The sequence below is a fragment of the Cuculus canorus genome, chromosome 17 (genome assembly GCF_017976375.1).
Source record: "Cuculus canorus isolate bCucCan1 chromosome 17, bCucCan1.pri, whole genome shotgun sequence".
NCBI lineage: Eukaryota > Metazoa > Chordata > Aves > Cuculiformes > Cuculidae > Cuculus > Cuculus canorus.
The window spans coordinates 6,003,265-6,029,788 of NC_071417.1; the positions used below are offsets into that span (position 1 = coordinate 6,003,265).

A 26,524-nucleotide genomic window follows, 5' to 3' on the forward strand; every position below is an offset into this window, starting at 1 on the left:
AGCCCAATCAGAGCCCGGGGGTGCGCGCGGCGCGCAGCCTCACCGGCCAATCCCCACGCGCTCTGCCCCTCGCGGCCAATGGCAGCGGGAGGCGCTGCCCGGCGGCGGGCCCGGCGGCCAATCCCCGCGCCGCGCTCCGCCTCGGCTGCGCTCGGCTCCAGCGCGTTCGAAACGCGGCCGCCAATCGCGGGGAGGGGGGCGCTGGGCCGCTGGGGGACGCCGCGCCTCCTCGCGGGCTCCGGCAACGTGGGTAGGGACCGCGCGGGCCCCGGGGGCGGCGGCGGAGTCCGAGCCCGCTGCGCTTAGCCGCGTCCCCAGGCCGCCCCGCCGCCTCTGCCGCCCCGGCGGGCAATCCGAGCTGTCCCCACGGTGGGGGGCGGGGGGGAGGTCGCTGAGTGGGGTACTGGCGAGGGGAGAGACCCGGGGGACGCGACAGAGAGGGAGGAGATCGCTAACTGGGGGGGGGGGGGGGGGGGGGAAGCGACTCTGAGGAGGCAGACACGGTGAGGGGCGTCACGGAGGGAAGGAGGAGGCACTGGGGAGGGGAGGGAGCCCTAAGGGGTCTTGGCTGTGGGGGCGAGGGTCTTCCCTGAGCGGAGCGGGGCTTTAGAGCCGGGAGGCTTGCTGTCCCGTCTCAGTATTCCTCAGGAAGTCCTTGGGAAGCCGGGAAGGTGGGGCTGAGGCGCCCTGTCACCCCTGAACGGACTGTGACCAGCAGCAGCGGGCAGGTCTCGCTCGGGAAGCGGTGCAGAGCCGTGTGCTGCGGGTCTCTGCTGGCCGGGGTGTTTGCATCTAAATCAGCGCTGTTGCTTGGGAGTCAAAATACGTTGCAGTTTGTTTTTTTTTCTTTAATCTCCTTTATGTAGGGACTTGGCTGTATAAGGACTCTTCTGTGCTATGGAAACAGCAGCTGACGGCTGTGCTGTTTTTCAGCCCAGTTATAGCTCACTTAATATTTTTTTTTATTGAGAACAGACTTGTAATGAGGTTATGAAACGAACCTGTGTCACAGCTAAGTCCCACCCATCCGCTGTGCTGCCGAGATAGGCTGCCCATGATTGCATCCCCACCACTGCCATCCAGCCGCTCCAGAGACCCTGTTAAACAGTGATAATAAGGGTTCTGTGGAAAAAAGTAAGCCAAATATTACACACACAAATGGCTGAACTGGTCAACTGCAGTCTAACTCAGTGGTATTTTATGTTTTGGTGGGTGTGTTTCTTCCAGGGAAGGCACAGATTCCAATTCAGCAGGTTAAATAAATTGGAATTCTCAAAATAAATCTGTAGAGGCTCAGATTTTAAAAAAAAACCCAACCAAACAACACTGTTCTACCTGGAATGTTTTGGATTCAGACTCCTGTTACAGCTCAGTCTAGGTGTTCGATGCAGAGCTAGGAATCTCTTTGAGTTGTAGCAGTCCCAGCAAGTACATGGCTGAGTCAGTAGCAGCAGTTTGCAAGCACCGTGTGGGACTAGGAAAAAAGGTTGGTTGTGGAATGCTGGCACTTTCTGGGGTGGTTTGGCTGAGACAACTGTCTCTTTAATCAAATTCTATTCGAACAATGGAGTCAACCAGCTTTTTAAAATATGAAGGTGACTCTCATTTGTTTTTTCAGGGTAATGTCATTCTTGAGCCTAAGATATGGAAAACTGTGATGTGAATGCAACACAAGAAATCCCTTCATCTTCTGCAGGCTCTGATGTCAAAAATACACACAGCTCTGTCTGTGACCTGAATTGTAACAGGTACTGTGCTGTAAGAGTTCCTAACAAATATGTTTGTTATTTTTGTTTTGCTTAATTAGTACGCTTTTACTGTAATGTTGGTGCTAAGGTGAAATAATACATACTATTATGCCACATATATATATATTAAATTTGCAGGTGTCTTCCTTAGTGAAGAACTGTTAGTGTCCCTTAAAAGCTTAGTAACTTCCATTGCCTTGTGTCTCTTCGAATGAGGGGGGTGCGCGACAAATTGTAAGAGACCTTTCTTTGGGAAGATCACGCATTACACTAAGTCACTTGTAGAGAAGAGCAGCTCAGAGGAACCAAATTTTTCTGTTCAAGTTATTACCTGCCCAAGGTATTCTCAGTGAATAAAAAGGGCAAATGCAGGTGAATGGCCTAAGGGGGGACAGATGAGGAGAGGTTCTCCTTGACTGACCTGTTAAGATGAGAATTACAAGTTGCTTACTGCGTTGGTAACCTCTCAAAAGGAGGCAGTAGTCTTGGATGTCATAAAATCACTGTTGCACAGAAGCTTAGATCTGAAAGCTTCTGACCTCAGAATCTATGAAGACACACACAGGTTTGAAAAACTGAGTTTATTGCTGTTTGTACTAGTGCACAGTAATATCTGTGCTGATTGTTCTGTCTCTCCTCTCGGAAAGCTACTGCATTTTAGCAGTGTGTAGGATAAGAGTGAAGCATGCGGTGGAGTCTTTGAGGTTTTCCTGAAAACTATCCTCATTCTTATGAATGTGTCAGGTGTTTTTTTCAGCACAATGAGTGTCACAATGTAAATTAAGTGTATAATTATTTTATGGCTATGTAGCATAAGCAATGTGTTATTTTGGCCACTATGTTGGACAACTGGCTCAGTAAATAATTGAAATGTTTTTCCTCATGTTTCACTAGAAGTCCCTCATCCAATCCCAATGGAGTTTCTGGTTACTCAGGGAATACTAGGTCCTCGTTAATGTCTGGTTCTGTTGAGCTGCTCACGTCTTTTATGCAAGATATCCAGAATGTTGGAAATGCTGACTCAGAAATCGTGAAAAACTGTGAGGTATTTGATCTCAGGGTCTATTTAAAAATAAATTATGTTAATTCATTGGCTTAGCATTTTTGAAGATAGACTTAATGATGATATAGTTTAGCCGTAAGTTCTATATATGCACGTGTTTATTCTTCATGATGGGACAAATCTTTTTATAGTGTTTGAACTAGTCACATGGATGGATTTTATTACGATTTTATGTTAGCTTTTTATTTTAGTGTTTTGCAATACAGATGTCAATAATAGTATTTTAAGATGGCAAGTTGTTCTTGCAGAATTTTTGAACTTTCTGGCTGTGGTCCATCAAACTGTCTCTTGACAGATGCTTATTTTGGTGCTCTTTAACAACTTCAAGAAAAGAATTTGGATGTTTGTGTCTAGGCATGTGCATTTTATGTCCCATGTCCTATGCTTTAAGTATCGGCCTCTGTAAACATTAGCATAAATTCAGATTTTACTGCATTGTAGGAACCCATATATTGGATTTTTTAAATTACCTGCTTGTTGTCACTAAATAGACATGCATTATGGCCTTTTTCCTGGGCTGCTGAAGGGGAGAGTTTCTTATTGAAATGAATGGTTCACTGGACATAGAGATGTTTAATTATCGATTTTAAAATTGTCTACAGTTTATTGAAATGGAATACACCTTTCTTGCCAGCTCTTTCTACTTTTAAATAATGTTTGGGTTTTTTTAAATAGAGTAACTCTCTTCCATTGCTAATTTTTTGTTTTTTTAAACCAAACTTAAATTGTAGAGATGTGTTGTCTTGCTGCCTAGAAGGACCTTTTTTAAGAGAATGTGTCCCTAGTGAGTTGTTTCCATTGAATGATAGGGAAGGCAACTGCATGTATTGTGGGGTGGACGTCAGCAGTGCTCTTATTAAACTTTATATAGTGTCAGCATCTAAGTATAAGGTTGCAGAACTGTTTTGTAGCTAGAGTAAAAGGTAGGAGATGCAATATGGCTGTGTTTTAATTATTTTACTTTGTGATTTAATAGATAAGGTGGCTACAGTTATTGACACTGGTGGAAAAACAATGTCAGGAACAAATAATCGCCCAGCAAGAGCAGTTCCACCATCAAATCCAAGTGAGTAATAATTTGTTCATGTAGACAGGTTAGGCTGAATGTTTCTTTTCTACCCTCTGCCCCTCCAAACCAATTCAATACTGGCACTGCTCAGTTTTTCTGTCAGTATATCATATGGGCAGTTAAAGGAAGCGGATAACTGGAATGCCAGTTTGCAGGGTGCATATTTGAGACACCTTGGCTAATTAATAAAGTCACTGGTAGGAACCATTTCAGAAGCAAAGATTCTTGGACAATTTATTTTCAGTTGCTGTTTTCACAAACTTTTGGTTCAGTATGCCCACACAATAATTGGATTTTGTAGGTAGCAGCTGTTTTTTATTAACTGTTGGATTATATAATTTCTAATTTTGAGACATTATAGTTTTCTCTTCTTTATAAAATGTTATGCGACTTGTCGTTTCCTGGTCTAGACAGTATATAGACAGTATATGAAAACATTCACTGTATTAGCTTTATTTCATCCTTTAGTCGAAACCTTTCTAAGGATAAAAAATGACCTGCATCGAGAGTGACATTTTTGCTGAATCATAGTTATGCATTAAAACAGGAGAAATGTGTATGCATGTATGAGGCAGTTAATTCCATATATAATGCTTAATATCTTCATCATTTTGGTTGCTGTTTTTCCCTTCCTTTTCCTGATGCCCTCTACACTAGTAGTAAACAGCAGTTCCTGAACTGAATTAACAAGAGGTATTGTCCTTTTATCCTATCTCCTGTTTCCCCCTTCCTGCCTTTTTTCCCCCTCCCATCTCATTATTTTTTCCCATTGGTGTTTCCTTACCCTTGCATATCCTTCCTATCACCGTAGTGGTTTGATTCACTTGTTGCTAGTTGTAGTCTTGACTAATCCATTGTGTTGGCTTTGCCCATTTTTTCCTTTATTAATAGGAAAGGCTACCTCTGGAAGAGCTGAGTTTGTAGTATCAGCAGGGATTTACTAACTGCATGAATTGCCACACTAAATATAAAATCAACAGCTATCACCGGCCTTCAGTTGTATGAGTGAATAAAATAGATGGAGTTACTTCAAACTTAGACTGGTATATGAGTGACTTAGTGAAAATACTGATATACAGGCAACTCAACACATTCTAATTAGAATAATAAAAAGACAAAACCAGAAATCTAGTATTTGCGGTAGAAAAGCAAGATGCTGCATTTGCATTGACATGATTCTGAGATAAGGCTTGCACTATGCTGCGTTTCAAGACCGACTGTGCTTCTAAAAATACTTCCTCATCCATATGAAAATATGGATCGAAAGACCTTCATTTCATTTTGGAATTGGTTGGGTTATTCCTCGACTTATGTGAACCATACACTAGAAGACAAAGAGTGCCAATGACAGACTACCAACACCTGTGGATCATCCTAAGGTCAGGCTTGGCTGAAGAGGATTTAAAATAAAAAGTTACTTACAATTCCGAAACTCTACAGAAATGTTGTTTTATTTTTCCCAAGTCTTTTCTTCTCTTGGAATTATTTATGACTATGCAAAGAGAAGTAAAAGTGCTATTTAATTGAAATAGTAGCCTTTCACTTTTCACCGCACAAAGTATTAATGACAAAGATTAAATATCAGCAGTGAATCTGATCAGTTTGGTTTCTGTCCTCCACGGTTCTGTTTCTTCCCCTTTGTTCTCGCTTCCCGCCTTCCTTGGCAGAGCTGAATCACAGAACTAAAACACAAAATGATTGCTGCAGTCATTATTGAAACCATTAGCACAACAAAAAAACTTTGTTATGACAGAAAACTTCATCTCTGGGTTTTTTGGTGGGTTAATTTGTTTTGGGGTTTTTTTTAGCATAGAAAAACAGCTGAAATTCAATTGTTAATTCTACTACGAATTAGTAAAACATGAGGCTGGATTCCGACAAGCTTTGCATGTAAGTTCCTCTGAAATTAGGCCTTATTTTTTAGTTCTTGCTTTCAGAGAATGATTTATTTTTGTTCAATTTGTGCTTTGCACTTGCTATTTGTATGTGAGTGATGAACTGTAGTTCTGTAAAAAAACATTAGTAGAGTTCCGTTAAAATTATTGCAAGTTCTTTCTTTTTAATTCTCCTCAAGTAAATAGTTTTAAATGTGTTCTTCAAAACAATGATGTACTTTGATGTTGTGATGTGTAGAATAAGTTCGATAATTTCAGTATAACTCAGCAGAAGTGCTGATCCCTCGTCAAAGGACACAGCTATGGGCACTGGCGTGAGGTCTTCGTAGCCCTTGACAAAAGCGTGGGTTGTTTCTCAGGGCTGTTTCCAGTGTGCAACTGAAAAGTTAAACAAAACCCATAATTACTGATATAATATACTGAAATAACTCTTCATGGACATTGCAGATCAAAGAGAAAGTGACCTTTTGTATTTCTTCAAGTGATCTAGCTATAGGTTTGTTCCACTCCTTCAGATACCAAAACAATCAAAATTTAGGTCTTATCTAAATCAGATGTATTAAAGTCAAGTTTTATGCAGATAATCTTACAGAGGTACATTATTCCTATTAGTGTAATAGAGTAATGATTTATACTTCCATTAAAGCATCCTTGCAGTCTTTAAAAATGTATACCCAAAGTATAGATTGTTTTAGACCTAAACTTGGCAAGACTTCTGTCCACTTCTAATGACATACCTAGAGAGTTTCTATTTTTTAGCTGACTGGTAGGTGACTACAGCTCTGAATGCATGCAGTGAATACATGCATGTGTGGTTTTTTACACTAAAATTACTCCTGAGGCCTGTGATTCACTGCATGGAATTGAGGATTGCTACCATGCACATTTTACTGTTATGCACAGTATATTTATCTACTTCATGCATGAGATGTCTACACATTGAAATAATTGAGCGATTTCCTATAAGTACTCTGATTCTTTCACTAATAAATTGAATTCAAGATGCATCAAAATATAAATGTGATTTGTGGCACGATTTCAAAGGAAATTTGCCTTTTGTTTTTCTGTAGCTGATTCAGGATGAGATAAGGCAGTTGGTGAAACTGCAGACCAGCAGCTGTGGTGCCGACAAGAGCAGAAGTTTGCCTGCCAAGCTTACAGACACTTTTTCATCCCTAGAAAGTCAAATGGGGATGCGTTCTGAAATCTTTGAAGGAAATGAGTGCATTGTCAATCAACTTAGATCTAATGAAGCAGAAAGTCAGATGAATGCCTCTGATCTGCATCAGGAATGGTTTGCAAGTGACGTTTCAATGAATAGTGGGTATGGTACTCTTGCTGCCCCCGAACTGAACCTTAGCAGATCTGACGGCATTAACGACTGCACAGACTACATGGAGAAAACGTCACAAGGACAGGGTGACACACCAGTATTGCAAAGTGATACAGTTGTAGCTAGTGTTCAAAATAAAAGTGAACTTTTCCCAAAAAAAATAGAGGAAAATTTTTCGTCAGGAAGGAATGATACTTTAGTTTTTCCTGCTGAATTTGAACATGAAGTTGATGAAGCTCGATGTGGAAAGAAACCCAGGTAAGTGATGGAATTCCAAAATATGTTAGATTTATTGTAGATAGTCCCCACTCAGTAAACAGCTGCTGGTAGCTGGAAACGTGTGAGAAAGGAATGGAGCCTCTTGATTGTAAAAAATACTATGCTGCTTGGTACATAAAGTTTAGCCTCACACTTCTGTGTGATACATATTTACATCTGCAGTGTTTATGTGTTGTAGATACATTGGGGGGGAAACTATAAGATCTACTTGCTACTGCAAATTTCAGCTAAGACACAGCTTACTTATAGTGTTTTATGTGTGCACCACAATTTTAGGTGCCAATTACCAATTATATGGCTGATACTTTCCTGTTGTGCTCAAACAGTTTGGTTTTTTTTTTCTGGCTTATCTGTGTACATTACAGAAATAAATTGTATCAGACAACAGCGGAACACGTTTGGGTTTTTCTGTTGAATTTTTTTTTTTGGTTGATGTTTATTTTTTTGTTCTGTTCAATAGGTAGGTAGATCTACCAAGAATTTTTTTTGAAAGACTGGCTAGCTAATTTGGCAGTAATACTGACCAAGCACTGCTCTGGTTGCACAGAACTGAACAGTCTCCTTCATTCTTCCTGTCCGACTGGGTTGTAAGGACAGTGGCTTTGTGTGGTCATGCGCAGTGTCAAAGATCTTGTGGGCAGCATGTTGCCTGTGAGCCCCTGATAGTGGTTTGTGAAGATAAAAGCATTCTCTCTGCTGGGGAGAGAATTGTGAAAATGAACTTGCATTTTCCTAGTAGATAATAAACAAGCTTTCTTTAGAGAATTGAGTTTGGAAATGTCTTATTTCAGAATATAAGATAGATGCTCACCTCATTGATACACGTTTTCTTCCTCCATTCTGCTGAGGTTTATTCAAGTATTTGATTCAAGTTCCATGAGGGGAGGAGCTGCAATTCATGGACTTTAGGGAAACAAAGAGCTAGAGAAGCTCAATTCAAGAGTGTTTTTCACTGAAAAGGCCCTATGTACTGATGATATATGTGTGTGTTTCTTCCCATCTAGTAAATCCTTAACATCATGGGCACAAAAGTTGAAACAAAACCAACCCAAAAGAATAAATGCTGAAGAAGTATGTGTGAACTCTATGCAAGAAAATGAGCAAGCGAAGAAACTACCCCTTGAGAATGTAAGCATCTTTTTATTTTATGTTGTTTTCCTAATTTTATTATTGTCACCGGTGTTTTCCCAGTGTTGTAGTATGTTCTGATTAAGAATGTGCTTTCGTACTTAGCATTTGAGTAGTGGTGTTCCCAGTCATATGTTTAAAGTTCACATGGGCAGAGTTCACTTCTTGCATCATTCTACATTTATATGGCTGTTTTGGAGTGGTTTATTCCTTGCCTAATTTTTGTCTTGATTTACCTAAGCGGCGCACATTTTTTCCTTACAGAGATAATAGTCACATTCTCAGTTGACGATTCAGGTCATGGTAATTTATTGAGCCCTTTAATTTATAGAAGGAATCCTGGAGTTTGAACCCTGTTATAGTGGCTGGTGTGCATAATTCCATAACAAATTTTTGGACAAATCTTTAATTTCAGCTGGTAACATTTCTTTCAGTACACAGAACTGGTTACTAAAAGTAACTAACTCCCACAAGAGACTTTAGAAAATGTAGTTGGCTCTTTAGAAGTGTTTGTAGATAACGCCTGTTGCTGTCACTGCTGAATCGGCTCAAAATACTTGTTTTGAGAAGAAAGTTTTTGTTTGTGTCTCCCCCTCCCCCCTTATTCTTGAGATAATAGAAATAGAAATAAATAGAAATGTATGTCCACAAATCTGCTTCTTTGGGAGAGGGAAATTTGGGGATCAGAAAAATATTTCTGATCCAAGAGGATGTTATGCAACATGATTGTGTATATCATTCATATAACCATGAAGCTTTAGCGTTACTTTCAGTAGATGAATTGTCACAAACCTCTCTCCATATGCTATTTTTAAGGGAATAATTCCTGAAACTCTGAGTGACTCCATCTACAAGAGAATAGGAGAACTAGCAAATACGATTGTCTTGATTCAAGGCATGGTCTGTTTTCTTTCCTGTGGTCACTTTGAGGGTGATCTAGAAGGGCTAGGAGCTGTCGGGACTTGCTGTCTCTCATCTTCTGTTGTCAGTGGAAACAAGATGTTACTCTATTTCAATCCAGGAGTCTAATTTATCTGTTGTGGTTTGTTGTTTTTCTCTCTCAGCTTTTGAAAAGAAATTTCTCTCTCTATTCCTTTGTAAGAATTCAGTTGATACCCTTTCATTTTCCTTTCTTCCTCCTTAGGCAAAGCAGAATACCTAAATAAAAACATTAAGAGGGACAAAAATAGCCTTGAGGTGAGATGGTCCTTCATGCAAAAACTTGAAAAGCTTTAGTTCTAATTTTTTTCTTTTGTTAACTCAGTGGTTGCTATCCTGTTCCAGTCCTCAGTTGTATGAGTGCTATGAATTTGCCAAGTAGCGTGACTGTTCAGCTACTCTAATGGAACAAAAAGCCCTGAGCAAGGTAGACGAGCAATGTGAGGTGCACACGTTGAGGCTAGCTGCCCTTACTCACTTGCTCTTGTATCACTGATATCAACGGCGTTTCTTCTTTTGGCTGAGGAAGAGGACAGTTGTAGCAAATCATAAATTATGTGGGTTTTTTTCCAAGTGTTGGTCCCGCCCTTTTCAAAGTTGTTTCTGTATTTAGCCGGGAGGTTGCTTAGGAAGTTTGGAGTGATGAGAAGAAGGGAACGTAGTCTCTCGTCTGTCTGAGATGATAGACTGTGCTTACCTCCTGATGTGTGGTGGGTAGAGTCGTAACAGTGGAATGCAATAAATTCCAGTCTTAGGTTGAGGAAAGAGTAACACTTTGTTGATGAGTCATTCCTCTATGTACTTGCACCTCTTAAGGAGCAGGAAAGTATTGATGACTTTCCAAAATGTGTATTTTTGTAGCAGTTAATCTCAAAAATGCTCCACAAGTGGACAGGCACGTGACTTGGAAAATAAGTATCTTTTAACTACCTGGCTTAGTTTAGTTCCCCTTTAGGCCATGATTGCACTGAATATAAATTGTATAGGTTTGGAACATACTGTATAATTAAATTTAATCTCTTTGTTTAAGAAGACTGACAGCATTTACATGCTTTTTTTCTAAAGATGTACCCTTCATCTTTTTTTTTTGTTTTTGCTTTGCGATTTTTTCCTTAAGTTTGTTCTCCCTTTGTAATTTTAGACAAACCTCACTGATGCTGCTTTGCCACCTTACACTTTTTACCTCAGTCAGCCGAAGGAAGGTCCGAATTCCTTAGTGTCTGAAGCTTCAGGTATAGTTAATTTATTGTACTTGAGTTTCCTTTTCTTTTGAGTTCTTTTTTTTTAAAAAACTCTTACAAGAACACATTCCTATAACTTTGGGGAGGTGAGGAGGGTTTGAGCACTAACAAGCTATTAAACTTTAATATAACATATTTCTGCTGTTCTTGCTCTTGCATTTCAACCTGATGGTAACTCCTATGTTTCACTGCTGGCAGATGTAGAACGTACAGCAGTTTTTATCCTTCAAATTTCTCAGTGTTTCAGGGCTGAGCTCTGTGTTTAAAACTCTTTCATAATGTAATTGCTATTAAAATCATGGTAAGGTATCAAATGATCTTTCATAAATTAGCATCATTGGTCTAGTAATTGCAGGAGCTCATGGTAATAAGAGGCAGGATTCCTGTAAGACAAAGGCGTGGTTCAATAACTGTGTTAATACACAAGAACAAAATAACACAGTGTGGAACATAGCCTTTTTCTCTTTTGGTCTGGTATTGCTTTTGATGTTTTGAGGTGTGTGTGTGAGGGGTGCTTGGTGGGGGGTTTGGGGGTTTGGTTCCTGGGCTATTTTTGTTGAGGTGGTTTCTAGTCTTGGTGTTTTGTTTTGGATTTTTTTGTTTCCGAACAACTAATTCCCACATTTTGATTGCAACAGGGTGGATTCATTTTGATAACAAGCAGGGGCACAGAGATGCAGCCCTGCAAACTGTGTATATTTATTTCTTCTTCACAACCCATTGAGAGGGGACTCATATAAGAAATTGAAGTGGGATAGAGACTGTATCTGTTCCTCTTGTGCCATCCCTCTTACTCCTGGTAGTCTGTCTTTTTGCATGCTGTAAAGTGCTGTCAAGTACAAAAGTGGAGAGTCTGTAGTGTCAAATGGCTGTCTAGGATTATTACTTGGGTAATACAAGTTTTAAGTGCTGTACTGGAATCAGTAGAAATGTAAAAGTTTGTGGTAATTGAGGATTGTTCCTTGAATACCAAGGAGTAAATATGTTTTCATTGATTTATATCTTTTGTTACGGCTGCTGTGTGCTGTAATACTGATTTTGCTGCTTGTGCTTTGCATTGGGATTTTTGTAACTTCTGATAACAAATGCTTTAGTGAGATCCTTAAGCAATAGATGCAAATAATTAATACAAGATTCTTATTAGCTGACAAAATAACATTTTACTAATGAGTTTTGGGATTCCTGTTCTATACCTGTGAGCTTGAAATTTGTAATTTTTTTTTTTCTTTCAATGCTTCTTCTTATCAGGACTTTCCTACTGGAAACTGGATGAAAAGGAGATGTATCACTCTTTACCAGAGAAGTATAGAAGTGAGTTTGCTGATGTTTTCTCTACAAAAGTATCACCAGATCAGGTAAAGTTTGTACATGTTTTCAAAGTTGTCTTACAGTTGCTTGTCATCTTTGCTTTTTCTACAGTGGAAAGAAACAGCCCTCCCAAAGCGAACTTTTTGGTGAGAAGTCTTCTGTTAGCTCAGTCTCTTATATTCTTTTTTTACCCCCATTATTTTTATAATTTATTAAGGAATTTATTAACCTTTTTTTTGTCATTTTAAAGAAATTGTGTGTATAGGAGGTGAAAAGAGACTAGTGTATTAAAGGTGTATGTACCTTTTATGTAAACTGGGTGCATTGAATAAAGCTGCTTTCCATTCTGAACTGATTTATTAGCTAAACCTACCCCCCAACTTGCTTATCTATGTTGAGGATGGAGGCTTGTGTTCAGAGAGACTAACATAGCGATTTTGCCTGTTGAAGTCTGCTGATGAAACGAAGTTGTCATCATTGAAGGATATTTATCATAGAAGACAAAGGGAAAATAAACAGCTGCCAGACCAGAATTTTATGCCTTCTTCCCAGTCAAGTCACCCACCACAGGTAACATTAATTTCTTAACTTCATGTCTTAGTCTGAAATATATGGTTGGTTATAGACTGGTTTCGTATTAATTGGCCCCTGCTGCCACCTCCAGTGTTATGCTGGAACAGCAGTTTGTGCTGCCGTGTGATGAACTAGATTGGGAAGGGATCCAGCTGAACAGAACCTCTAAGAATACCCTGGGTAAACAAGCACCTTTGCTGCACAACCTTGAGGATGGCACAGGGATGAATCTGCTTACGCTGAGGCTGCAGCTGATGAAATGCACGTGGAACTGCAGTCACAGAAGCAGGGTTTCTTGCAGCTTCTCACCAGGCAAGTTAATTCCACCCATGAAACAGAAGAAGCACAGGATGTGGAAATATTCTTTATCATATCTGTTTCTTTATACAGCTTTCAGTCTCCTACAGAATCCAGTAATGATGGGTACTCTGTGATATTGATACAATCCACGAAGTGATTTTTTTAACTTATCAAATGCATTGTTTCAACCTAAAAGCAAACATCATAGTCCTACTTATGCAATTGAAATGTCAAATGTTTTGTAGACAGCTACGAATTTTAGATAGGTGTTTTATTCTTAATGGAAATGAAGAAACTCAGGTTGCAAACATTGGGAATATGTATCATCATCTAAGCTGTTAAAGGTTCATCTTGATTGTCACTACTAAGTTATTGTAGTAATATTCAATATAATTTCTTTAATATATTATATAGATTGCTAATGTTTTCAGGTTACAAAAGTTAAACTACAATTTTTTTAGCTTTATAACTTATTTCCTAGATCTTGACATTGGACCCGACTCTACATATGAAACCAGGGGAGCAGAACCCAGGGCGCTGTTTCTTCAATATTCCTGAAGACACTACTGCTTTTTCTCCAGACTCTGTGGTGGAGCCCGGATTTTCAAGTCATTGTGACACAGACTCTTTTTCACAAACAAGTAATTCATCTCAGCTAGATGATTCTCTGAAATATCCTGTCAGCAGCAGAGCTGTGCATTTGGACCTCTGGAGAAATCGCCCATTCCAAAATGAAAACAAGACCAGCTGTCCCTTTCCAATGGCATATAGGGATGGTAATAATGATAATTTAGTCGACACTGAGGAAGAAGAAACACTGACTCTAACTCCATCTTCTGTTACTCAGCGTGCTGACAACAGTGTGCCAGAATGTAGTCTCTCAGTGACATCTGTTGAAGATCCTGTGATAATGTCGAAGTAAGTAATATTTTTTTCTTTTTTAAAAAGTCATAGAGTTGGTACTTCCATGAAAGAAGTGAAACTTCACAATACTAGTAAAACAGGCAAAATGTGAGTTCTGTTTGCTTAGAACGTGGTTTGACATTGCTGCTTCTTTTTTCCTTTTTTAATTCATTCTGCCTCCCCGCAGTACAGATGGTGTATAAATAGAACACTCATTTTCTTCTTCTTGCAATTATCTTTCTTTAGACCATACTATTTAATCGTCTTTAGACCGTACTATTTAATCTAATATTTAATCTCTCTCTTCCTTGGATGTCAAAGTCTTAACTAGAAGACAAAGCAATGTTCTGTGTTTTAATGCTTTGGTTATTTCTGTTTATACATTAAAAATACATGTTTTCTTCATAGGCTGTGTGAGGGAGTTAAGCTGGGCAGAGAATTTCAAAGTTATATGCATGGTTTCTAGTGCATAGCAAAGGAGAGGAGAGAGACTTAAGCTTTGTATTGTATTTTTATATATTGTTAATATTTGTATTAACAGGAAGACTTCTGTGCAAGCCTTGGGTCTCTTACAGCCCTTCTTTATGATGAAGCTTCCTTTGCTTTAATATGAATGCAATAAAATTGTGTTAGGGAGATTTGTGTGCTGAGCTCATTATGTGAGTGAATACAGCCGTGCATGGTGATGTGGATAGCTGGAATTTTCTTTGCTCTTAATTTTGAAAATAGGATTAGGCAGAACTTGAGAGAAAAACATGCTCGACACATAGCTGATCTACGAGCCTACTATGAATCTGAGATACATAGCTTAAAACAGCAGCTAATGGAAAGCCACAAAACTGCTTCATCTGAAGACTTGAAGAAAATCAATCAAAATCTTGCTGACAGGTACTGTTTGTCCTTACTTGTCCTCTTACTCTGCTATATGGCATTTTTTCTATTTTAAAAAATGATTATGCTTGTTTAGAATATCTTGAAAAGTTTACCTTGCTCTTCTATTCTGAAGATTTCATGCATTTATGATACGAATATTTTCCTATTAAATATAAATTTTGTTTTATTTTATGCAGCTGTTTAAGGTCAGTTTAAAATTATTGTTAGGCAAGTGTGATGTTTGGAGCAGAGATCTTGTTTGACCTGATTTTTGCTGATGCCAGAATAAGCTTTGCTTGATGAAGGCTGGCAGGCTGAGGTAATCCCAAGTGATTTCTGGTGGAAGTATCTCTGTTGCAGGATAGTGCTCACTGGTCATGCTGGTGAACGTTGTCCCTCTTTACCTTTCATGTTAAACCACAGATGATACAAGACCATGCTTGAACTCACTGTTAGCTTTATAAAGCCAATTTACCAGTCAGTGCTCTTTGACCAGATGTACTACTGGAGTCTGTGTGCCTAACATATATTCCATTAGATTGCTATATATATAAGCTTGATGCGATTTTTATGTCATTATTGCCAGTCAAAATACATATTGTAAAGGTAGACAGCTAAAATACTTTAAAAAATGTATACCCTTCAGAATAATTAAAAAAATGTGTGGGTAGTTGAGACTCTTTAGTACTAATCTTCCAGCTAGTGTGTTCTAGCTATTAAAAGTGACTTTCGAGCAGTTGTTTACTGAGTTAAAGTAGCTTGCGGTAAGATGTCGGTCACTAATTATCACACAGCATCATCAACTAGCTGAAGTGGAACTCTGCTCTGGTGCATCCGAGTTGCTTTTGGTTCTGCAGCTCTTACAGTCTAAGCCATCTGGTGTCTCTGCGCGCGTTCCCAGTTTGCTGCTTGCATGAGCACCACAGCCTGTCTGAGCGGAGACGCTGCTGTTCGCTGCAGCGGGCAGAGGCTGCTGGAGGAGGTCACGAGCTGGGCATCAGAATTCGTGGGGATGCAAGAGGAAGGAAAGAAGGCTGTAAAATGTAGATTTGGTATTTTAAAATTTCATGAGATTTTTTGTAATCTTTGTGTTCTAAATAGGTGTGACCAGTTAGATGCAGCTCTGAATGAAGCAAGTGCTCGCATTAAAGCCCTTGAAAATAAGAATAATATGCTAGAAAAGCAGGTGGTGAGTAGATGTTCTTAAATCAAGTTGCTTTTTCACTAAAAGAGTAAGAGAACACACTTGTTTGTTACTAAGCTGATCTGTGTTTCCGCATCTTTCCCTGTTTTCACCTTTTCTCCTTAATATATCACATCAGCCAATATGTTACACCAGTGGCTTTCCCAGCTGAGTTTAAGACTCCCTCCTTGAAGAGTTATCGCTTTGCTTATGAACAACCTTCCCAAGTCAGCAGGGATCCGACAAAGTTTAAGAGTGAGATATTGTGAGATGTTTATGATGTTTCTCCTGAGATTTTTTTTTTAATTTATTTTGTTTTGATTACTTTCTCTTGTGAGAAAGTGATAAAAGCTGTGATAAAGGCAAATCTCATCTTTACTGGGCCAAAAGTATTTTCTTTCAAAGTATATTCATACAGTCCTTCTGACTAGGTCAGACCAGTTTGCTTATGACTGCATAGCTGCATTTTTTGGTCAAACAATAGGACACTATGTTATGACAGCTAGACTTAGCCATTCTACCTTTTTAAAACTTTTTTTTTGTGCTGGGAAGCATGACAGTCAGTTGGGATTAAAGGCCTAACTTCTAGGTATTTTAAGTCCTATAAAATAAATACTTTTTTTTTAATATTCGTTTTTATTTCTTATACAACATAGAAATGAGCAAAAATCTTGTTTAGTTCATGTACAGATGTATTGTTGTTTTCTGTTTAGATGGCTTTAGATTATGCTTCATACTGCAATAAAAAATCTGCTAGGCAAGCATTATAATTAATGGGGTTTTTTTCCTCCTACAGGCAGATTGGAGAGAACGCTTTTACGCAGCCAGTAGTGCTTCCAAAGTTTTGCAAGAACGTGTTGAAGAAATGTGCACAAATAATAAAGAGAAGGATAACACTATCAGTCGACTAAAATCAAGGCTTAACGATCTAGAGGAAGCATTTGAAAAAGCTTATAAGTTGTCTGATAATAAAAACACAAGGCTAAAGGAAGAAAGTAAAATGTTTCAAAATGTAAGTAATGAAAAGGGCAATGTTGTACACAGTTGTGCAGCAGGTTAAGAACAGGGCAAGGCCTAGGTGTTTTGGAAAATGACTCAGATTACCATTGTAAAGTCTTGATGCACAACTAAGAGAAGAGAAATTATTGGCTGACTCTTGGCTAGATGTTGGGTGATACTGCAGGCCTAGCAGATAGTTAAAACCAGTTGTTTAAGGCAGCATGTGTGTACTCCATGTGATAACACTTGTCATAGTCTGGCATAGGTATTTTATTACTTCATGTACTATTATGTTATTTTTTTAGAGATATTACAGGAAATTATTTTAGAAAGTTATTTTTTCTCTGTTTAACTTAGTGGCGAGGGACTGATTTTTGTCGCAAGTCACACAATTAACAGTTTTAGCAAGTTGTGATATGATTTTAAATAATGAAAGGATTTGTTCTCTGATTCTTCAGTAATTGCTTTATGGAATGTTTAAATGGATTGGCAAAATGGGTATTAGCTGGAAAAGCTACTTGATGCTTTAGCTTGTCTTTTACAACTAAAATTTCAAAATACAAAGTCAGCATAGAAGTCGGTGAGGAATTTATCAGTTCATTCAACTCCTTCAGTTTCTTTAGAGAGAAATAATTTGAAAATTAGAAATACATTTTGCAAGTAGCTCTGTCTCCTCTTGTCCTGCCTATAACTTTTTATTCCTGTTGGAAGATGCTAGAACTTCAGAAGTACTGTTAAAGTACACTCTGTATCCCTTGTAGGGCTTCTACATACTTTAGAGAAACGATTTAGATAATTTTACAGCAGTCAACAAAACTGTCTCAGTGTGGGTTTTTGTGTTCTTTGTTTTGTTTTGTTTTAGCTTTTAGGAGAATACGAGTCCCTTGGAAAAGAACATGAAAGAGTAAAGGTAAGTACATGCTAGTTAGTTCTATGGCATATTATGATGCATTTTGCATATTTGGTGTTTTAATTAACTGAATAAACTTAAGTATTTTGAAAAAAATCAAACTGAAAGATCCATATTTATTTTGACTGATAGCTTCTTGCTACATCTTTAGAGCCCTGGAAGGAAAGAAGGGAGTTTGGAATGTATTGTTTTCCAGCCACAGACAGCAAAAAGTCTGCAAAGTCAAAGCCAAAGAAATCGAATCGCCCTCCCTTTCAAATAGAAAGATGTACTTAATGTATTGTCTTCAAGGCTGATGTAGAGTTACTCATTTTTCTTTTAATACACTTGTGTAGTTTCTAGGCTGTTTACTTTTTTTCCTTGTGTACTTGTAGGACACATTAAATACAACTGAAAACAAATTGCTTGATGCAAACACGCAGATTTCTGATTTGAAAAGGTAAATGTGAAACCATCTTATTACTATTTTAACAATATGAAATGTAGGCTGTGCCCTGAATGTTTACTCCTAGATCATGAAGGCTGTATATCTTGCAAGTTTAATTATGTCTTATGAAGTGGTTCATGTTGCTTTGTTATTTTGTATACACTGTAAAAATCTTGTTATTTTAGGCTATGTGCTTTTTCTACTTCATCAATCTCAACCCCTTCCAGTGGGATGGAATGGATTGCTTCCTTTGTGACCGTTGTCACTCAGGAAGATCAGCCAGTCCCTTGCTCAAGCTCTCACTGCTGCAGCTGACTTCTCAGGAGCCCCCATCTTCAGCTAACCAGTCTCTGTCCTTGTTTTCAGGAGTGAGGATGCTGACGGGAGTTTGCTGTTCAAGATTATGGCTCCTAGGCATAAATAAAGGACAGAAAGGTGTTCCATGTATAGAGCAGGAATAATATCTCCTGTGGATGTCCCTCATGCAACCTGAATCTATTTTTTTGGTTGGGAGAACAGAAATTCCTAGAGCTCTATACTTTCTGTGTGGGCCCTAAGCAAGGTGTGTGTGACCATCAAGGGGTTTCTTGTTATAAACATATCCAGTAGCCTGGGATTTCTCAGCCATTCCTTGTCGAGGGTGTTAAACATCACATTTGCTCAGGGAAGCGTAGAGAGTTGGGAGGACAGAACATCTGAGAGGGCTCTGGGGCAAACATTGTAGAACTATAATGAGGTGATGTTTCATGTCGTTCATCTCCCTTTCAGCTTCTTTTTTGGGTATGTGCTGCCATAATTTTATATTTTTATATGAGCAGCTGAAACCCACATTGTTAGGACAAATTTTTTCTTATGCACGGTTTTTGATGATTCTTTTAGAAACTTGTGGCTACAAGTTTCACATCAAAATTAATTCCAAATGTCATTGCCACCAAGCATTAACCTGTGCAGAGTCTTCAGCCAAACCCAGAAAAATAGCAAATGTGATAGTTGGGAGATGTCACAGTCCTTTTCTTTTTCCTCAGATCACCTGATTTTTTCAAGAAGAACAGAAAGAATGAATAGGAAGAGTTTAAGAGAGGAATGAGAGGAAGTCAAACCCACTCTGCCTTCAGTTTTTATTGGGATTGTTAAGGAAATGATGGTGTTTAGTCCAGTATTTCTGTTGGTGCATCTGTGTTTTCCTGCCTGATTCTTAGTGCTGCTGGCTTGGAACCAATCCAGACTGAGGAAATTCTAGTGGAAAATGAGATTTCTTTATTTTTAGTCCCAAAAACCTGTATTTCTGTTCTATTAAGTGGGGAATGCCTAAGATATTGTCGCATTGCCCAAGGCTAGTTCATTGAAGATGTGGACTACAGTATATGGGAGAGTAGAAAATCATGTGAAGAGTCTGAGCAGCACATCGATGGCGTTACCTGAGTGACACAGGGTAGGAGCCACTCGTTAAATCCAGAGTCAGGGAGACCTTTGTATAAGTACATCGTTTCAAGGAGGGAAAATGTTCTTGTTTTGTTTTCCCCCAAGCCCTCTGAAGTGAATGCTTTGATCCACAGCAACGTCTCCTGGTCCTGTCTGTCTAGCTAGGTCACCTAACTTATGTAACTCGGAATTCAAATACGTATTTATATACATATTTGTATACATATGTGGATAAAAATATAGTATTTGCTCTTGTTCTTCAGCTCCACCCGGGATATCTGACCAGAAATGAGTAAGCTCTAAGAAATATGATGTATCTTTTATTTCATTTAAATAATCTCATAGCATATCTTGGCTACTTCCACATTAGGACAATTTCAAAACTTGAAGCTCAGCTCAAGCAGGTGGAACACGAAAACACGCTGAAACGTCACCATATTACTGAAAGTCGTTTAAGAACCTCTTGTGCCAAGTAAGTGAATAGTCTAACAACGTAAAACCAGATCATGCGTTTTAGAATATTTTTTGACATGTTTTGGCTAAAGATGGATCAAGTTGATGTCAGTTTGTAGTCTAAACTGGATTAAACATACAATGTAATCCAGAGACTTCACATGCCAAGAAATTATTAAAAACATGTAACTACTTTGGATAATATATATGTGACTTGGCCAACTCACTCTGGTCTTCCCAAATGAGTGTTTGATAGGTCTCAGTTGCTCAGCTGAGTACAATTCCCTTGTTCAACAGAGATCTTGGAAATAAAATCTAGGAGTCCGACTAGACATTTGAGGTTTTCTTTGTGATTGATTTGATTGGATGACTACTTCTTATGTTTCTAAACATAGTTTGTAGAGGTATCCTGAGAGTAGAGTGGAAGTAGAATGCATACTCTAGTTTTAATTATGAATTTATGTTAAGGAAATTGTTGGCTTGTGTTATGGGGTTTTGTGGGTTTGTTTTTTTTTATTTTGAAAAATTAAAAAAAAATTGATGACGCTGAAATGCTTTGTTACCCTTTTTTTTATTACTTTATTATGGTTTCTTCATTGTTTCTCTCAGTTCAACACAGATGCTGAGAAGCACGAAGTGATAATCTGATGTGTTTTGTGGATGTCCATTTGTATTTATTGAACAGTGGTATTTTGAGGGGAATCTGATTTTTTATAATTATGCAGATGCAATTTATGTACTAACATATTACAGGGACAGATTTCTGTTTAGAGCTATTTTAGTATTTATGAACAAGATCCCTCAACAGTGAACAGAGACAAGCAAGACCTGAACATGGCAAGCTGTGTTCATCAGGGAAGAGGATGTAATAGCCAAGAGGGATTGGAAGTTAATCTGCCCCTCGCTGATCTCAAAGGCTTGGAGAAAGCCTCATTCCAATTGAAAGCACAGCAGGATAGATTTACAGAATAGTAGTCAGGGTTCGTGGCTTGTGTAAACAAGAACCTTTTTTGCTAATTATCATCTACTTTCCTGTGTATAAAACTCACAATCTTCTTTTGATATTTCAAGATAATAATGTACTCATTGATGCTTATTAGTTAATACCTATCTCTCTCAGGTCATCAACAGTGACTTTTTCTTGTTTAGGCTCTTTGGTTTTTATTTTTCTAATGGTGTCAAAGGGAAAGGTGAGGTCAGATGCTCTGAACTACTGGAGTAATCTGCACCAAAAGGTTTTTGTTCAATTGGTTGAGAACTACTGATTAACCAAACCTTAATCTCCATAAGCACGTTAAATTGCAAGAAGATATTGTAGAGCACTGCATTCTGAGCCTAACGTGTAAATTAGACTGAAACCTCAACATAGAGGTTTTTTAAATTATTTTTTATTTATAAATACGTTTTAAAAAGCAGTTTTCCATAGTATTTACAAGTTTATTGTGTATTTGTTATTGTTTCTTCTTAACTAGAATAAATAGCTGGATTGACTTTTTTTAAATGTAAAACAAAATTCCAAAATCTTTCATAATGTTGAAGTTTTTGGTTTCCACAGCAAACTGTCAGCTCCTGATGTCAGCAGGCGAAAATGGCTGATACCAGGGGCAGAGTATTCCATCTTCACTGGCCAGCCTTTGGAAGCCCAGGAAAGCCCTAGAGATAACAGACTAGAGGAAACCTACACTCCTTCTAGGTGAGTTGGTTTTCTTCAGTCTCCACTATGTTGTGAGGTTGAACGCTTCTAAAAGTAGTTTTATCCAGAACTGACTAGGTTAATATTTTTGGATTTTGTACTTGTTAAATAGAGTTCTAAACAAAAAAATTCTCAATGTTGTAGATAAAATACAATTCTTTAAAAGCAAACCAGCTTTCTTCCTTCACCAACCTGGTATGAAGCAAGCAGTGTCATCCTTCAGTACCTTCCCTGAAACAGCAGAAAGCTTCAACTGCATTTTGTGCCACTGTCTTTACACTCTCTAAGTTGTGTCCAGTTCTACTCCGAGTCTGGGCACCGTGTGCTTTGTTGTACTGGGTGTGAGCTGTAGTGGTTTGATACAGCCTTCCTCCAGTGTGAAGCTTCTGGTGTAATTTCAAGTGTAATTTCTCAGTGGTTTGCCTTCTTCCTCAGAAGTTTCTAAAGCCTCTGTCAGGATTTATTTAGTTCTAACAACATGTCAAGTCACCAAATTCAGCTCATGTCGTTCAACGTGAGATTCTGAAATTATCTATAACACAACCCTCTGAGGTTCTTGTCTGAAACTAAAAAGCAATTTCTCCAGGTTTCATTTATTCTGCTAGTATTTGGGTATATGAAATTAGATAAATAAAACTTGATCCTTTTTTTTTCCCCCTCCACTGCCCTACATTCTTTAAGGCACCATTCTCCTCCTGAAAAAGACTCCTCACAGGAAGACTCTTCAACAAACACAATAGAAAAGAAAGAAAATGAGATGTCAGAAGCACCAATTATAAAAGCCTTTAAAGAACTTGAAGAAGGAAAAGCATTTAAAGATTGGGGTACACAGACAGAAAAAGACGACACATCAGCTAGTAACTTTTATTTTTGTATTCTTGAACTTGTCTTTATTGGCTTTTCCATCTTTGCATGTCTTTTGATTTTGGTATTCTTAGCATTAAAGTCCATCAGGCTTGAGTGATGGGATAAAAACAGTTTTAGCATGCAAACTTCTGGAATTTTCCTAAGAAAATCCCAAATTATATAGATAAGTGACTTGTTTAAGATAGAGGGAATGCAAAGTTTGCTGTTAGGTCTCAAGCTAGAGGGTAATAATTGTCTTTTTCTAAGAATAACTTGGTATTTATAAACAGTTAATGGAGTCCTAACAAAGCTCTGGCTGGCTGTACATCCACTTAGGTTTTGTTCTCATGGTGGTGTATCAGTATGTTGTTATGAAAGCTGGCACATGTACTGTAGGACTGCAGTGAGTTTTTCTAACAGCACTGATTCAAGAAGCCTTGTCAGTAGGAAGCATTTCATAAATACTTGTATAACAGTTCAGGCAAGTACTCAGCCCTCTTTCCCAGAAGAATCTTTTGTTCTGCTTTCCATTGTCTCTTTATTAAATCAATGTTATTTAGCATCAATTCTCCCACACACTCTGCAAAGCATGCTTGGTCATGAGTTAAACTCTCTGTTTCATGAATATGGTGAGCAGGAAGCAAGGCTTGAGCGAAACAGCACATGTATGGTGATGTAAAGCAGACTAAGTGCAATCTTTGTCCATTAAAAGCTGAGTATGAGAGAATATTGGTCAGTTCTTGCATTGAAAAAGAATGATTAATTTAACAACTTTTTCCTTTTAATTAGAAACATCAAATCGACGTCAAACTGTTGGCTTTGTTGAAACTTCTCTAGTTGCTAACCGGTCCCCAGAGAAAGGTAAAGACCAACACAGACCGAAACGGTACAGCCCCCCTTCTGGCCAGAGGTCATCATCTCTTCCTCCTTCAAACAGGAAATCAAATAGCACTCCAAGTAAGTGCTTTTCTGAAGTTTGGTTTGTGTTACTCAAAAAGTAGAAGCAGATAATGAAAGGCTGCTCTAGAAGAAATAAAAATAAAGATAGAGTTTCTGCATTATTCTAACAGTCTGAAAAAAACCTGATCTATTATCATAGAAAACATGAGAGTTTGTTTTCATTTTTCTATGTGGACTTTTCATCTAACTTGAATAAACACATAGACAGCTTTGTAAAGCATTCTTTTAAGATGTAAGTGTCTGATCATGAGTGGGAGATGCTGCATTGGGAGAAGTTTTAGGTAGGTAAACATAGTTTGTCTTTTGCAGCAAGAAGAGAGATAATGTTGGCACCAGTGTCTGTGACATACAGCCCAAAACGATCTCCAAAAGAAAACTTCTCTCCTGGATTTAGCCATTTGCTTAGCAAAAATGAAAACACAGTGACAAGGTACCAGTTTTGTGAATACAATTGTGTTCTGGTCGTTATTATAGCAGCAGTATGTTTATGCAGGCTTAATACTGTTCCTGCTGTTTCTTGTTCATTAAAAGTCCTAGAAGATGAGTCATGTGAAGATTTCTGAATGTAAAGCTAAGTTTTACTTTTTAAATTAAAATCTGGCAAAAAATATCCAGAATGCTTTCCCGTCTTCAGCATTCGTCAAGATGAGGTGTTTGGTTTATTATTGACAGAACACTGATGAGAAAAATGAGTTATACAATAATTGGTCTGTGAAGTAAGTTCAGATCTACGTGCTACTTATCAGGAGGTGTAAATCAAAGTTGAAAGTAGTACCTACCTACCTGCCATGGCATCTCTAGTGTGTTAAACTCACCATTCTGCTAACTGTATTAAATACTGGTCTTTGCTTGGCAAGGATTGTAGAGTTTGAGGACATACTGAGCTGTGAAATTAAAGTGTAGGACGTGCATGGGGAAGAAGAAATGTCTAGCAGGACTTTAATGGTTCTTGAGGATGACAACATGGGAGCTTGGTTTGCTTAAGAGGGGGCAGCCTGACCTGCTTCGGAAGGAAAGGCACACTAAGGAGGTATTTTGGTGTGTGCAAACAGGAGCGTATTGAGGTATGGTACTATGAGCAGTAATCAGAAGACTTGCTATGCCTGTGAGATAGAAATGTTTTATTAAACAGTTGCTTATTTAACCAAACAGTGAAAAAGTAGAAAATACTGTATTACTTGATAGATGTTTTCTGGCAAGTAATTGTATGCTTCCTGCTCTGTAGATTTGATATACTTCTAGATGACCTGGAAACTGGTCCTACATCTATTCTACAGCACAATAATCCAAGAAAAAGACTCCAGTTTCAATCAGTAGATGACACAGAAGGTAATCTGTCAGAGTGAGGAGAAAGCTCTTCTTTTTTTTACCATCATTTCTTGCACGTTTGTAACAGCTGCTCAAATAGAAAGCTGAGACTTTACTCTATGAAGTCCTACTTTAAAAAATCCTCTAAATCTTGTCTTTATTCCTGTAGACAGAGAAATACCATTCATGCAGCATTTTATTTTTATGTGTGCATGTGTGTGTATGAACACAATGGAACAACAAAAGTAAATTGGGAAAGAAGGGCAATATGTTTTCCTATGCTTAAGTCAGTTACACAATGAGTATCTTAGTAGGGTCTACAGTAAGATGTACATAGTGATACGGATAATATTCTATTGCTAAAAATTGCATTACAGGTAGCAAGGAGTAACTATAATAAAGCCAGTTGTTTCAGATTTTTTAAATGATTTATTGAACTGAATATTTTCTCACTTTTGTAATTCTTGTCACAGTGTTCTGCTTTTGTTTTTATTGATGTGTTTATTTAGACAAGTGTTTTTATGACAACTAGGCTACTTGGTGATATTTAGAAAACTTGTGTCAGTAAAATTAATTCCTAATTAGCATAGTATAGTAATCTGTTAACCAAAAAATATGCTGAGTTACAAAGATCACTTGAAAGATGACCCATACAAGTGTTTTGCATTTTTCTGGGAAGTTCGTTTAAGGCAAGCTTAACAAGGCTTTGCTAGCCCTCTCCTCAGTTTATGTACCTCCAAGATCACATTGCTTTTCTTGTTATTAGTCTCTTTTTCTGTCATATGTAACAATTTCACAGACAATTACATAAGAAGACCCCTATTTTGTTGATAGGAAGGCAGCATTCAGATGTCAGACACACCTCTTGCGCTGAATCCGTCAATACTGGGATGAAGAGAACGACAGCTTGGGACGAGAGGGGCATAGCACAGAAATACGAGCCAGTGGTAACACCTTTCGAGGGAGACTTCAAGTACACAGCAAGGATTTCTCTGGCTGAAACAGAAAGGCTTTTTGATGAGCTGACTCAAGAAAAGCAACAGGCAAAGATTATTTTTATTTTAAAGTTGTGACAAAACATAATTGTTGTATGAGAGGCAAGGGATGCAGCTGTACACCTCTGCAGCGCATGGCTGAGATTCATGCGCAATTCTAGTGTTACCCTAGGAAAATGCCATTATCATTCCCCGCTCTCCTTCCCACACTCCACTCTTTTTCTGTACCTGACTTCATTAAAGGAATTTAACATAAACACGGTGTGAATGGAAGGGGTTGAAGTGAACTTCCTTTCTTCCTTGATGGATAATGCTTTAAATCAGCCTTTCAAACAAGGAAGGTCAATCTGGCAAGTAGGAGTGCTCTATTCAAAGTGTCCTTAAGAGGGTCTGCTCTTGAATGTTAACTTCTGCATCAGTTCTGCGTGGCGCAGTACCATGGTAACAAAAGTTAGTGTTATGGTTGTGTATCTGTAATCTCTACACCTCACTCCTCTCTTTGTAAGATGTTAGGAAGGCTTACATTTGCTCTTGAAACTGGCATTTACAGCTGAAGTATTTTCTGTTAATAGATTGAGGCTGCATTGAATCGAATACCTTCTTCTGGTGGAAGAATGACCTTGCAAGCAAGGTTAAATCAGGTGAAAAAGCTTCTATGTATGACTCTTCCCTTAAG

General features: G+C 38.3%; 1 protein-coding gene across 1 annotated transcript in view; it reads left to right on the top strand.

Moving 5' to 3' along the window:
• Nucleotides 1–115: 115 nt before the first annotated feature.
• MPHOSPH9 (M-phase phosphoprotein 9) overlaps nucleotides 116–26,524 on the top strand; it is a 28,620-nt gene continuing 2,211 nt past the window's right edge. The window contains exons 1-23 of the mRNA XM_054082614.1: nucleotides 116–250; nucleotides 1,619–1,748; nucleotides 2,643–2,793; nucleotides 3,788–3,877; nucleotides 6,846–7,366; nucleotides 8,392–8,515; nucleotides 10,596–10,686; nucleotides 11,944–12,050; nucleotides 12,436–12,573; nucleotides 13,358–13,794; nucleotides 14,509–14,667; nucleotides 15,754–15,841; nucleotides 16,632–16,847; nucleotides 17,697–17,744; nucleotides 18,119–18,183; nucleotides 19,964–20,065; nucleotides 21,602–21,739; nucleotides 22,421–22,596; nucleotides 23,375–23,542; nucleotides 23,855–23,975; nucleotides 24,771–24,874; nucleotides 25,688–25,896; nucleotides 26,421–26,489. Of these exons, the coding sequence (XP_053938589.1) occupies nucleotides 1,645–1,748; nucleotides 2,643–2,793; nucleotides 3,788–3,877; nucleotides 6,846–7,366; nucleotides 8,392–8,515; nucleotides 10,596–10,686; nucleotides 11,944–12,050; nucleotides 12,436–12,573; nucleotides 13,358–13,794; nucleotides 14,509–14,667; nucleotides 15,754–15,841; nucleotides 16,632–16,847; nucleotides 17,697–17,744; nucleotides 18,119–18,183; nucleotides 19,964–20,065; nucleotides 21,602–21,739; nucleotides 22,421–22,596; nucleotides 23,375–23,542; nucleotides 23,855–23,975; nucleotides 24,771–24,874; nucleotides 25,688–25,896; nucleotides 26,421–26,489 (3,426 nt within the window). The 5' untranslated portion in view covers nucleotides 116–250; nucleotides 1,619–1,644. The remainder of the gene's footprint in view (nucleotides 251–1,618; nucleotides 1,749–2,642; nucleotides 2,794–3,787; nucleotides 3,878–6,845; nucleotides 7,367–8,391; nucleotides 8,516–10,595; nucleotides 10,687–11,943; nucleotides 12,051–12,435; nucleotides 12,574–13,357; nucleotides 13,795–14,508; nucleotides 14,668–15,753; nucleotides 15,842–16,631; nucleotides 16,848–17,696; nucleotides 17,745–18,118; nucleotides 18,184–19,963; nucleotides 20,066–21,601; nucleotides 21,740–22,420; nucleotides 22,597–23,374; nucleotides 23,543–23,854; nucleotides 23,976–24,770; nucleotides 24,875–25,687; nucleotides 25,897–26,420; nucleotides 26,490–26,524) is intronic.